Raw genomic sequence first — 13092 nt, forward strand, 5'->3', positions numbered from 1 at the left:
GTTTAACCAAATCTGTAGCAATTATTATTTACGGGATTCCCATACATACAAAACCTGAACTAACCCCAACATCCGTATCTTGCACGCACTGTATAAGATAAATAAAAATGCTATGCAAAATTGTTAATTTTCAGTCTTCTGCGTTTGATAAGTATTACACTGTTTTAGAACTCTCATCATAACATCATGTAGTGGCTTTGGTCGATATATCGGATCATGTTTGGCCGAGTTGTGTTTTTTGGATAATTGTATAGTTAAGAGCAAATTTTTTAAAAGTTTTTAATAATATTACATATTTTCGAGATACAATATTTGATTGTTTGTATCTGTGCCAGCAAAACTTTCTAAGAATTTTTATTATAGCTATCTGTCCTTTAACTATCCTGTATCTAGAAAATAACATACCCTATTCAAACAAACTAAATTGGGTTAAAAAGTTTAGTTTTCATAGAATTAATGCCGTATTCAAGTTTACATTAAAATTTGTTTTGATATCGTATAAAGTTAAAAGTAGAAAATGTAATGAATAAATTTTGTTTATGCGACTCTATGCATTGCAAATAGAATTATCACCACAGTATCACTATGGGGTTCTAGATGATACCTCGGATCGTATATGAAAGTGTGATTATTTTTATTGCACCAATAATTACAAGGGATTTCTAGAAAGTTTCCATTTTTGTATAAAAGTTTTGGAAATATAAAATTATCTATGTTTATACCGGCTGATCCAATGGAATGTCCGTAGTTCGATCTCAGCAACATGCCATGATGAAATTAAGATTTTGCGAGTACCAAATGCCATAACTCTAGTTACTATTGGCTACGATTAACATCAATTTTTCAAACTTTATTTTTTAAGTCGAAATCAAAGTCTACTGGAAGTTACCTTTTTGATGAATCAATTACCCATAAACCTTTTTTTAATTTTAGAATTGCAAATGTAAGAAAATGCTATTCTTTCAATGAACATTCATCATGGAATAACATAAATTCAACGATTATACTTTAAGAACGACGTTATTCACCCAACCCTTTCATTAAAAGTTTACTAAGATCTAAATGTAATATGAATTTCAAAATTTGGAGTTGAGTTAACTTCTACGTATACTATTTTTTTTTAAATATTTTTAACTTCCGGTTGCACCGGAAATAGCTGACAACTTGATTATTTTAAATAAATCCCCAAGTACATTATTTTATTTTTAGATTATACGTAATATATGAGATGCATTTGCTGTACAATATCCCATACTTAGCCCTTACCGTTTTTGAAATATTTGATCTTGAATTAAAAACGTCCTTCCGTAATGACCACTTTTTAAATTCCATATCTCTGCAGCTATTAAAGACCTAATCTGTATATTTTGCAAAACCTCAATACAGACTCGTAAGTGTACACTTCAGCTATTTATATGGTTTAATGTTATACAGGTTTAACTGGAAACACCGCCATTTTAAAAATAAGTAGTTTAGCTGTACTGACCCACCAACTTGTGTGGAAAGCCAAATTTGAAGATTCTGTCTAGTCGTAGATTATCCAAAATAGATGGATTGTAGTTTTCACTGCGACAGCTTCTAGAGAGCCCAGTTTAATATAATTTTTATTGAAAATCAAGTTTATTCAGGTTAGATTTTGCTAAAGGCTATCAAGCGCGAATGCAAAAATTCAAAATCAGCGTCTGTCAATAATTCCAGGGAAAATGAACAGAATATTTTCAATCGTTGGAATCATTTAATATTTTTTATGAGAAGTTTATGTGAAGCTTTATTTAAAGAAAAAAACACTTTGACATACCTTCGGGGAGTTCTGGACTCCTCGGATAAAAGACTGCAAGTGAGCCGCCTTGTGATTAGCATTTAGTGATGTGGGTGCAATAGCGTGGTGCGGCCGATTCCGTTCTTTACACTCCAGGCAATTTCGAACCGCGCATGTGCATACCTAATACAAGCCACACAACAGTCACATACAAAAACTGAACAATTTATATACACTAACAAGAATTTAAGAATGAATTGCTTAAAATTGAGGAGGGAAACGTCTTTTCTATTTCCGAAAGTTAGTCTATGTCTTCGACTGAACGGCTCCAGCTCAAACTGAGTGCGACAATACGAACTCTTAGAGGAGTACTGTCTGTTAGTCTTCTTATGAGGGTACAGGTGTCCTCGGGCTCTTTACTTCTAAGTTCGAACAAAAAGTTTTTATTTTTATTCAAACTCAGTGATATTTCTAGCAATTTCATATTTTTTCCCACGTGTCATCATTTGGCATCTGCAAACCGTGAAAACTTATCTACGGCGCAAAAACTTACGGAAGCAAATTTACGATTGGTAGAAGCCTTGTCAGGGCCCTCCGAATATTGCGTCGCTCTTCGGGTACCTCATAAGAACTTTGCCATAGGTTCCGACGCAGTTTCCAATACGAAGATCATTCAGCACACAAATGTATCCGTCCAACACATTATCAATGGTGATTCGTCAACAAATCGCAACAAAAAGCTTGTTCATAGTGCCGAACTCAGCGTGAGCAACGAAAGACATCAACAACTCCATTAAAGTGAAGAAAACAAAATTTGAGATGATTTAAAGTGGAACAGGGACTCGACTGTGTTAAAAATCGTTGCACGTAATTTAATAAGCTATAAAATTGATTGCGGTGTTAACATAAACGCATAGATAAACAATGGTATACCATTTATTGTACATACAAAAATATTGAGTGAATGACAGGCGTTAACGTATCAAAAACTGAACTGATCGAAGGCGCAATACATTCATAAATGAACTTACCAATCGTAAGCATTGACGTAGAATACCGCCACTCGACATATTCTTCTCGGCTTCCAATTCTCCAAAGTTAAGAGAACTGGCAAATATCAACACGTCCGCCATATTGACCAACCGCTGCAAGAAACTCACGGCAACTTCTATGGGCATTCCTTGAGTTGGCTCAATTACGTCTAATTCATTCTGAAATTCCCCGCATTAAAAACCCTTACGCGACCTTGGCACGCACCGATAACCTGGACTGGACAGAACAGTTTCCATGCTATATGTCCCTGTTCAAAGAAACACCCGTACTTTCGAAAATTTCTAAAATTATTTCGATTTTCTTCGCCCGAATTTACTTCATGCGAATTAAAAATAAATAACTGTGAAAGCCCTTTTTTCTCTAATGCTAAATCTAATTACGATATTTTCACATTTTAAAATTAAGAGTTCAGTTTTTTCACTAATCACTCTAATTTTCTTTTAAGTACGGACCTGGGTTTTTACATGGAGTTAAAAACTATGCCCAAATTAAAAAAAAAAGTTTACTCGGCATAAATTGAAGACTGCTCTGCCCGCATCAAGTCAAAGGTACAACTTACATTTGGTGAGGTAGCCGAGGCCAGAAGAGGCAAAAGTCCACCGCAGGCGATGATCAGATTGTCGACCAATTGGGAAATCAGGTGTACAGTATTTACGACGAAGATGGCATTCTCGCTGCTGTTTACGAAATCCAGAACGGACTTGGTGGAATGGCTTCGCCACACCTGAATGTCCGTTTCCAAGGAAAAAAGAACGTCTGACAAAAGACGTTGGTGGATATACGACCACTTGAATTCGGGTATCCTAAATGGCGGTCGCGTGGGGCCTGGACTGAACATGGGCCTTGTAGATGTCGAGCCTGATTTTGAATGCTTCGGTTCTAGAGAAAACAATTGAACCATTAACAAAACCGCCCTAATACGCCAAAAACTATCTTTGCCAACTTAATCTAATTTCCAGCACTTAACCATGTTACTGAACATGGAGAACTGGCTGGTGACCAGAAAATGGCCAGTAATAAATGAATGAGTTTTTCAGTTTCAATTCAGTTTTTCTAGTGCTGAAAGAAAATTAAGTGTTTTAAATGTAAATTACGTGTCTGAAACCAAGTTTTATTGTTTACGTATCCGTAATTAACTTTTTACCTGTCCGTAATTTTTATCATTATGTACGCATAGATTACTTTATTTCATCCTTTGCCTGCAGCATCTGCATTTTTCATGGACGCTCACTTTATTTTCATCCCATAGCTCCTTTTTAGGTACATACGAGGGTGAATCAAATATGAACCGGAATTATTTTTTTGTAATGTGTTGGAACAAGATTCAAAACTGAAAGGTACACGTTGTTGTTTTACACAATCTCCTGATTTAAGAACGATTTTTTCCCATAGCATTGGAAGCTTCTTAAGGGCGTTATCGTAGAAAGAAGCGGGGTGTGTTTGCAATGAATTGTGCACGAAGCCCTTAACAGCTGCACCGTTGCCGATTCTTTCCCCTCCAGTGTCTCTCTCAACGGGCCAAACTTGTAATAATCGCACGGGGATAAGTACGGATTGCAGGAAGTGTGTTCGAACTTTGGCCAGTGAATTTCTTCCAACTTTTCCCTATTCAGGTTGGCTGTGTGAGGACAGACATTATCGTGAAGCAAAATAACGTTTCTGTTTTATGGTAATGTGCAAGTTTTCCCTCAACTAGTAGCTGGCAGTGGTATGTTGCGTTAACTGTGCAACGTTCATGGAGAAAATAAATGTGCAAACACCCTTTGAAATCCCTAAAGGCTGTCAACAGGACCTTCACGGCCGAGAGGCATTTTCTGTCTTTGACAGGTGTATTTTCATCCTCTCTCTTCCATTCCATACTTGCTTGCTTTAAATCTGGGATAGAGTGGTGAATAAAGGTCTCGTTACAGGTGACAACATGCTGTAAAAAATCATTTTCCTCAGCTGGAAAACGTTCAAACGGGCGTTGATCAATGTCAAGGCATTGTTGTTGCTGTTGAACAGTCAGAAGATAAGGCACTTAACTGGTCGAAAATTTCCGAAACCTTAGCTTATTTGAAATGAGGAATTTAACACTCCCATAGGTTATGCCTATTTCAGTTGCAATATAGGCAATGGTCAATCCGGAATTACCATCGTTTGCCCAGAAGGCGGCAAACAGTGGTGATGTGCTGACCCACACTGGTCCGACGGCAACGAGCATGGGGTACGCTCTCAACTGTTTTTCTCTTTCCAAAAATGTCTTATGTCGTTCGTACCCTTGGGTTTTCTTTACACAGGTCACACCGAACTGCACTTTAAGTCTTTAAAGAATTTCCGCTGGTTTTACATTTTTACATGTAAGAAATTTCATAACAATACGTCGCGCAACTTGATGGTGTACTTCGTGCTCACTCATGATGATGTCGACTAAAATGCAGCCTTCAGAGGCTAAGTAAAGTTAACGTGGTCTTGTAATACCCCTACCTAGTACCCTTGGGAGCACAAGCTCTTTTCCGGCACTTTACTGACAGCACAAAAGAAATTGCGGTTCATATTTGATTCATCCTCGTACATATATTTTAACTCATTAAGGACCAAAACTTTAATGCGCTGTTAAGTGTAGCATCAAAACCATAGAAACCATGAAGTTTACCAATATATTTGCATCACTTCTCTAATTAAATTTAAGTTAAGGCGGATTTAAGCCCTGTGTCTGTCGTTTATTAATTATTTACGGATACTTCATTTCTTACCTGCTTGTTTTTTTTTTCATTATGCGCCCCCACAGATATTTTATTTCGTGCCCTAGGCATACTTGTTACGTGCCCGTAGTATTTCATTGCCTGCTCGTATTTTATTTCTTGTTTTGCGACAGTTTTTCTCGTTACATACCGGTAGGTTATGTTTTACGTGCCTGTAACTTGTTTTTTTTACGATTTTTTGAAACATCCCTAGATTTTTCATTACGCGACGGTTGCTTATTGTTTTTTTTTCGTGTCAGTAACTTTTTTCGACGTGTTTGTAGTTCCTATTCTGACTTTATATCTAAAAGGTCATCAACAACACGAAACTTTTGTAGTTATCACGTGTCCTCATCCGGAGGAATATACAGTGGTGGTCATAATTATAGCAACTTTTAAAAGTTTTAAATAAAATGTATCTATTCGGCTAAACCCAATATACAGTAGTGGAAAAAATTATAGCAACTTTTTTTAAAAAGGTTCAAAATTAGTTTGCACCTTGGGACACAGATGGCGATTCTATCATTAAATACATTATTTCATTGGTGATCTGTCCAAACGTATTTTAACGCATTCTGCCCTTATCTCTGGAATTTGACACAAAAAAATTATTCACTAGTGGAAAAAAATATAGCAACTTTTATTTAAAATTGAAAGAATTTATTTTCTTTTGTATGATATATCGGGTTCAATCATTTTGTAGCAGTTGTTTGAGGTTGTTTCACTATGGGTAGAACGAAAACTTTGTCATTAGATATGAGAAATCGTACAATTCAGTGTTATTGTAGTAGAGAAAAACATGTTAAAATAGCTCAACGTTTTTGTATAAACAAATCAATTGTGTCCCGTATTATAAAACGCTACCGATTGTCGGGAGAGAAGACAGCTCGAAAAAATCCAGGAAGACCAAAAAAAAACAAATAAGTTTCAAGATAAACAAATTATCAAGTTGTGCAGAGAAAACCCTTTTAAGGGATCAGACGAGATTCGTGCGGATGTTTGGAAAAATTATGGAGTAAACGTCACAGCAAGGACTATTAGAAATAGATTAAAAGATGCCCAACTTTTTGCCAGAAGACAGGCAAAAAAACCTCTGCTCTCCGAAAGAAACAAACGAGCCCGTCTCCAATTTGCCAGGTCTCATCATGATCATCAATGATTGAAGAAGAGTCGCATGGAGCGATGAATCGAAATTCAATTTATTCAAAAGTGACGGTATGACTTATGTACGACGTCCGATTAACACGCGACTTAATCCAAAGTATGTGTGCCCCACGGTGAAACATGGAGGAGGATCGGTAATGGTGTGGGGTTGTTTTTCGGGCTTTGGGATGGGACCACTGCACCGAATTGAAGGAAATATGGATCGATTTGTGTATCGTGATATCTTAGAGATGCACATGGTTCCTTATGCTGATGACATTATGCCCCTAAAACACTTTTTCCAGCAGGATAATGATCCAAAACATAAATCGCGTTATTTAACAGCTTGGTTTCGTGAAGAAACAAATTTCCTATTGGATTGGCCATCCCAAAGCCCGGACATAAATCCTATAGAAAACCTATGGGAGATTGTAGATAGAAAAGTTAGGTCTAAAAATCGTTCTAATCTAAATGCTTTGTACAACGAAATAGAAAAAGCTTGGAAAGATATTGACAACACTGTAATTTTAAACTTAGTTAAATCTATGCCCAATAGATGCCATGAAATTGTAAAAAACAAAGGTTATTATACAAAATATTAATTTCATAAAGTTATGTATTTGAGTTCGCAAATAAATTAATTGTTAAAAGTTGCTATATTTTTCTCTAATTCATAATACTATTTTTGAGGTAAGTTTTAAAAAAGGAATAAATATTAGATAAAAATGATTAAAATTAATAAAGAATTTCATATTTTAACTTCTGACTACTGGTTGTTGCAAAAAAAATTATAATAACGTATTTACTTGCTATTTTAAAAAATTGCTATAATTATTTCCACTACTGTACGTTTTTATATTATTTATCTTCCACAATCGTTGATGTTTAAAAAGCATCCAAATAAAATATTTATAATCCCTATAAGAAACTATCAAAACATATTTTTCCAATACCGAACAAAAATAGAGCAATTATTGGAATATTAAAGTTTCACTTGATTTACAGACTTGTGTGTTTAAAGACGTTTTATACTCTAAATTAAATAGACGATTTTCATTATGGGTCGAGGTGAAACAATCTCATTAGAGATCAGGAAAACTATCATTGAGCAGTATAAAAGTAGCCAACGGCAAAGCGAAATTGTAAAGAGTTTGGGTGTGCATAAGTCAATTGTATCGTGAATTATTTACAAATTCAGACAAACAAGGAGTGAAGCAGCTGTAGAAAATTCAGGACGCACAAGGAAAACTACAAAAAAAACTGATGATTCGAATGTGTCAAAAAAATCCATTTCTCTCACCCACTCATATAAAATCACATTTAGAGGAAACGGGCCGAGCTCATATCAGTTCCAAGACCATAAGAAGATTAGTGGAAAATGGATTATTTGGTAGGCGACCAGCGAAAAAACCATCGCTGTCTAAGAAGAACGTGAAAGTCCCACTTCAGTTTGAGCAGAATTACCAACACTGGACATCTGAGCAGTGGAAATTGGTAGTTTTCAGCGATGAGTCCAAATTTAACTTATTTAAAAGTGATGGCCCATCATACGTCAGACGACCCAAAGGCGCAAGGTTGCAAAAAAAGTTTGTTTTACCAACCGTAAATCATGGAGGAGATTTGATTATGGTTTGGGGTTGTTTCTCTGGTTTTGGTACGGGCCCGCTCCACAAAATAGAAGGTCGCATGGATCGGTTCGTGTACCGAGATATCCTCAGGAACCATTTATAACCATATCTTGAAGAAACCATGCCACTAAGAAGCATTTTCCAACAAGATAACGACCCCAAACATAAATCGAAACTTGTTTCAGAATGGTTTAGAGAGGAAAGGTTGGAAGTTCTCGCTTGGCCGTCGCAATCTCCCGATCTCAATCCCATAGAAAATTTGTGGGAACATGTGGATAATAAAATTCGGAATAATACATATTCCAATTTACAGGATTTATTTCAGGCACTTCAAGAAGCCTGAAAGAGTATTGATAACAATTACATCAACAATTTAACAAATTCAATGCCTCGAAGACTGGTAGAAGTTATTCAGCAGCGAGGGTATTATGCAAAATATTAATTATTGAACAATTCTTTTGGAATTTGTTGAAGTTTTATTACTCTTTATAATTATTTTGGAAAAGTTGTTATATTTTTGTTGAATATATTTCTTTATTTTTGTATACAAATTATTATTGTTTTATTGTTATATATTTCTATCATCAGCAGTCCTTGTAGAATCATACTTTCAAAACCTATTTTGAATTTAGGCCTTTAAGTCTAAATTATTTGAAATTTTAAAAAGTTGCTACAATTTTGACCGCTACTGTATGTGTTTCTAATTATACAAATGTGAACTAGGAAGTCTGGGGAAAATCGATGATCACAAGACTTACCGAAGTGGTTCGAATCTACTTGAGTAGAAATCGATGCGCTTCGGGGCCTCCTTTGCGGTGAGGCTTGAGGCACGTGTGAACTACTGGCGATGTTCTCAGTTTGAGACTCAATGTGATTGGTCGGAAGGCTCACCCTCCTCCTGGACTCCACTTGGGGCAGCTCGACGAAGTTTGGCGCGGTAACAAGATCCGTTTCCGGATTAACGTTATCAACAACAACATCGGTAACCGTATTAGTAGTAGGCGTAGAATAGCTAGGATCACAGAATTGCGAAATCGTTGGTATTTTTTCAACGGTAGGCACTTGTTCCTCCTGTCCGTCGGCGTCGGTGCCTTTATCACTTTCCGGATTATCTTCCAGACTAAAAAGTGAACATAATTCAAATCTACAATGTTAAAAAAAAAAAAAAAACGAATCCGATTGATAAATTTAATATAATCCTACTTAAGTTGCGTCCAAAAACTATAGGACCACCCTTAGTGCTTCCTTAAAAGGAATAAAAATAATTTTTAAGAACCATAATTTATTTGAGCAGACTTTAAAACAACGAATTTACACAAATGATAGATTTTGGGCCATTTTATAATGCAACATTGTTACAACGGCAAAACGAAAAATTCCCGTCCAAAAATTTAAAGCCACATAAATTTTCGGTCAAAATACCCTGACAACCGCATGATTTCCCGTTTCCTTTTTATGACGTTAAACACTCGGCCCTTCATACTTGTGATTTAACCCCTTGAAAAATTTCAAGGGGAATATCATACTACTCCGCAGCAATTTTTTCCTTACGTCCTCAATGCTAGTAAACTGGGGCCTGTCCTGACCGTAAACCTCGCGAGATAAATATCCCCACGAATTTTCCGTTGGGTTTAGACCTACAGTCAGTCACATAAGTCTACGTACACCTAGCAAATTCGTATTATTTCATAGTTAGAATCATGATCCAAAAAATATTTTTAAATATATTGAAATCCTCTCATAAATGATTATTATTGGTAATTAAAAATTTGGGTTTCGATTAATAGGTTGGAAGAAAAAAAATTCAAATCAAAATTTCCGATCTCACAAAAGTGAACGTACAGCGGATAAATTTTATTATACTTAAAGAAAACAAAAAATTAATATTTTGTTGGTCGCCCTTCTGCATCTACAACTGCTTGCAATCTTCTGGGCATGGATGAGACCAAATTTCTTGTGACGTCTGAGGTAATTTCACCCCAAGTCGAAGTTAATGCTCTTTTTAGTGATTCTTTCCCTGAAATTTCGTAATTTCGCACCCTTCGCTCTAATTCGTCCCATAGGTGTTCTATGGGGTTCATGTCTGGCGACTGCGGAGGAGAATGAAGTTGCTGAGGCACGTTGTAAAGGAGCTATTCTTTGACAACCAGGGCGGTATGTTTGGGATCGTTGTCTTGTTAGAATATCCATTGCTTTCCTAATCCCAAACGTTCAACTGAAGGCAATAAATTATCACGCAAAATTTGGAGATACATCCGATGATCCATTACACCTTCAATCAAAACCAAATTTCCCACACCAGCCGCAGACATTGAGCCCCATACCATTATATTGCCTCCGCCATGCTTGACTGTGGGTACCAAGTTTTCAGGTTTCAGCTCTTCATTAGCTTTTCGCCATATTTTTCCTTTACCATCGGAACCAAAAATATTGTACTTACTTTCATCAGTAAACAAGACCGAACTCCAAAACTGAAGACCCTTTTCTAAATACTTTTTTGCAAATTCTAGGCGTTTTCTTCTATTTTGCTGTGAGATTAGGGGCTTTTTCCTAGGAACCCTCCCATGAAATCCCTCTGATCTCAGAACTCTTCTTATAGTTTCGGCACTGACACGTTTACCAGTTTCTCTTCGAACTTGCTCAGCCAATTTCTGAGCACTAATTTTCGGCTTTAATGCAACTTTTCCAACAATAGTACGAATTTCGCGGAGGCTCATTTTTTTAGGGCTTCCAGATCGGGGTTTGTTATTAGTTGAATTTAATAAATTAAAGTTTTTTTATGATGGTGTGCACTGTAGAACGAGCTGACTTGACAGTTTTCGCTATGTCACCATAAGATTTTCCTTCGTTTCGTAATGAAACTATTAGCTCTCTAATTTCTGTTGCAATTTCTCTTCCATTATGATGCTAGAGATTCAAAATTCGATGTTTTATTGAACATTTTACACTAAACTAAAATATTATTTGCGCATATTTTTGCGATAAAATCTATGAAGCCCCAAAAAAATTGTAATATTTGTGGTATTTTTACCTGTATGTTCACTTTTGTGAGATCGGAAATTTTGATTTGAATTTTTTTTCTTCCAACCTATTAATCGAAACCCAAATTTTTAATTACCAATAATAATCATTTATGAGAGGATTTCAATATATTTAAAAATATTTTTTGGATCATGATTCTAACTATGAAATAATACGAATTTGCTAGGTGTACGTAGACTTCTGTGACTGACTGTAAACTCTTCGCGGGCCACTTGATGACATTCATGTTGTTGCCGGAAAATCATTGTTTTGTCACACGAGCTACGCGAATTGGGGATTTTCCCGCTGGAAAAGGTAATTAGGCCCTGCCAAAAAGTCATCAATAGGCGAAAGGTAATTTTTTTGGTGAGATACATAATTGTAGGCGTCCATTGTATTGTACTTGATAGAAAAGCGATTTGGGTGGGCCATTGAAAGAGAAGTCTGTCCGATTCATAAACGAGCCTTCACCATGTTGACGCTGAGAAAAAATTATTTTTCTCTTTTCAAGTTGTGCCATTAGTAAGCTCAACCATCTGATTCGTCGAGACTAAACTCTTTTTTCATCTGAAAAAATGACCGAAAGCCACTGGTTGGAACAAGACATAACTCGTTTTGCAAAAGCCACCCTCGCATTTTTATGGCGCTCAGTAAGCGGCGGTTTTCTTGGTTTTTTCCTGTGAGTCACGAACTTGGAGCGCTTTAGCACATTACAAAGTATTTGTTTACGTACGTCTAACTGAAGTTCAGATATAATTTCCGTTGATGTATTATTTTCTTGGACAACTTTTCTCACAATTCTTTTTCATTTCGCTTAGACAATTTCCTTGGGCGTTCGGCTTTTTGCTTTTTTTTTTTTGGTAGTTTTATAACCTCTGTTAATAAAACTGTTAACTGTGTAATAAAATGTTTTCGAACGGCCTATTTTTTCCCAAATTTTTCTTCCTGACCGCTTCAATTCGTGTGAAATTTTTATTTGTCGCTTTTCTTCAGGAGTCAACTAATTTCCGGGACGCATTATAAAGTAGCAAAAGTGTGAAATGGAACGTATGGACTGAAAACGGTACTGAACTAGAATCATAAGAACCAAACAAAGAAGACGATTAAAGAAAGAAAACCAGTAGTCTTATACGCTGACTTTGAAAAAAACCGCAACACCAAGAAGAACGCATTGTATGTATTTGAAATTTTGGTATGATTTTAGACTTGTAAAGAGAAAAAAATGATAAAAATTTCAAGTTCGTATTTTAATGCGATATGAAGTTTTTCTTTGCTTTTTTATCTGTGACGATCGTTCTTTTTGCAAATTTTTTTACAGGCGGATAGCGATAAAGGTATTATTGTTAGTACCATATGGAATGTGTGGTAGTGCAAAATACCTCGTGTACGCCAAAATGCAGTTTATCGGCAGTTAACTCCCTTTGAAAGGGGAAGAATTGTTGGTATGCATGAGGCAGGTTTACCTTTCCGCGAAATTGCACGTAGATTGGATCAAAACGCATCAACAGTGCTAAGAGCTTGGAGAGATTGGTCTAACGAAGGGTCAGTAAATCGTCATAGTGGTAGTGGCCGTCCAAGAATGACGAACCGATGCGAAGACCGGCGACTTCATCGTTCAGCGACAGGCGCCCCGTTTGAAACAATCCCGTCTCTTGGTGCTAACTGGGTAGCCACCCTAAATCGAAGAGTCTCCCTTAGTACCATGTATCGCAGAATTCGAAGTTTTGGACTAAATTCATATCGTCCTATGCGTCGGCTTCCATTA

The 13092-nt window shown here is 36.3% G+C and overlaps 1 protein-coding gene across 14 annotated transcripts in view; it reads right to left on the minus strand.

The window, feature by feature from the left end:
- The window catches only part of rg (rugose), a 677097-nt gene that overhangs the window by 203868 nt on the left and 460137 nt on the right, over positions 1-13092 (minus strand). For all 14 annotated transcript variants that reach the window (XM_066297050.1, XM_066297056.1, XM_066297048.1 and 11 more), the window contains 4 exons: positions 9065-9426; positions 3372-3691; positions 2791-2970; positions 1799-1942 (listed from right to left, as the gene is read on the minus strand). In XM_066297050.1, the coding sequence (XP_066153147.1) occupies positions 1799-1942; positions 2791-2970; positions 3372-3691; positions 9065-9426 (1006 nt within the window). The remainder of the gene's footprint in view (positions 1-1798; positions 1943-2790; positions 2971-3371; positions 3692-9064; positions 9427-13092) is intronic.

Source organism: Euwallacea fornicatus, chromosome 27 (genome assembly GCF_040115645.1).
Source record: "Euwallacea fornicatus isolate EFF26 chromosome 27, ASM4011564v1, whole genome shotgun sequence".
Lineage (NCBI taxonomy): Eukaryota > Metazoa > Arthropoda > Insecta > Coleoptera > Curculionidae > Euwallacea > Euwallacea fornicatus.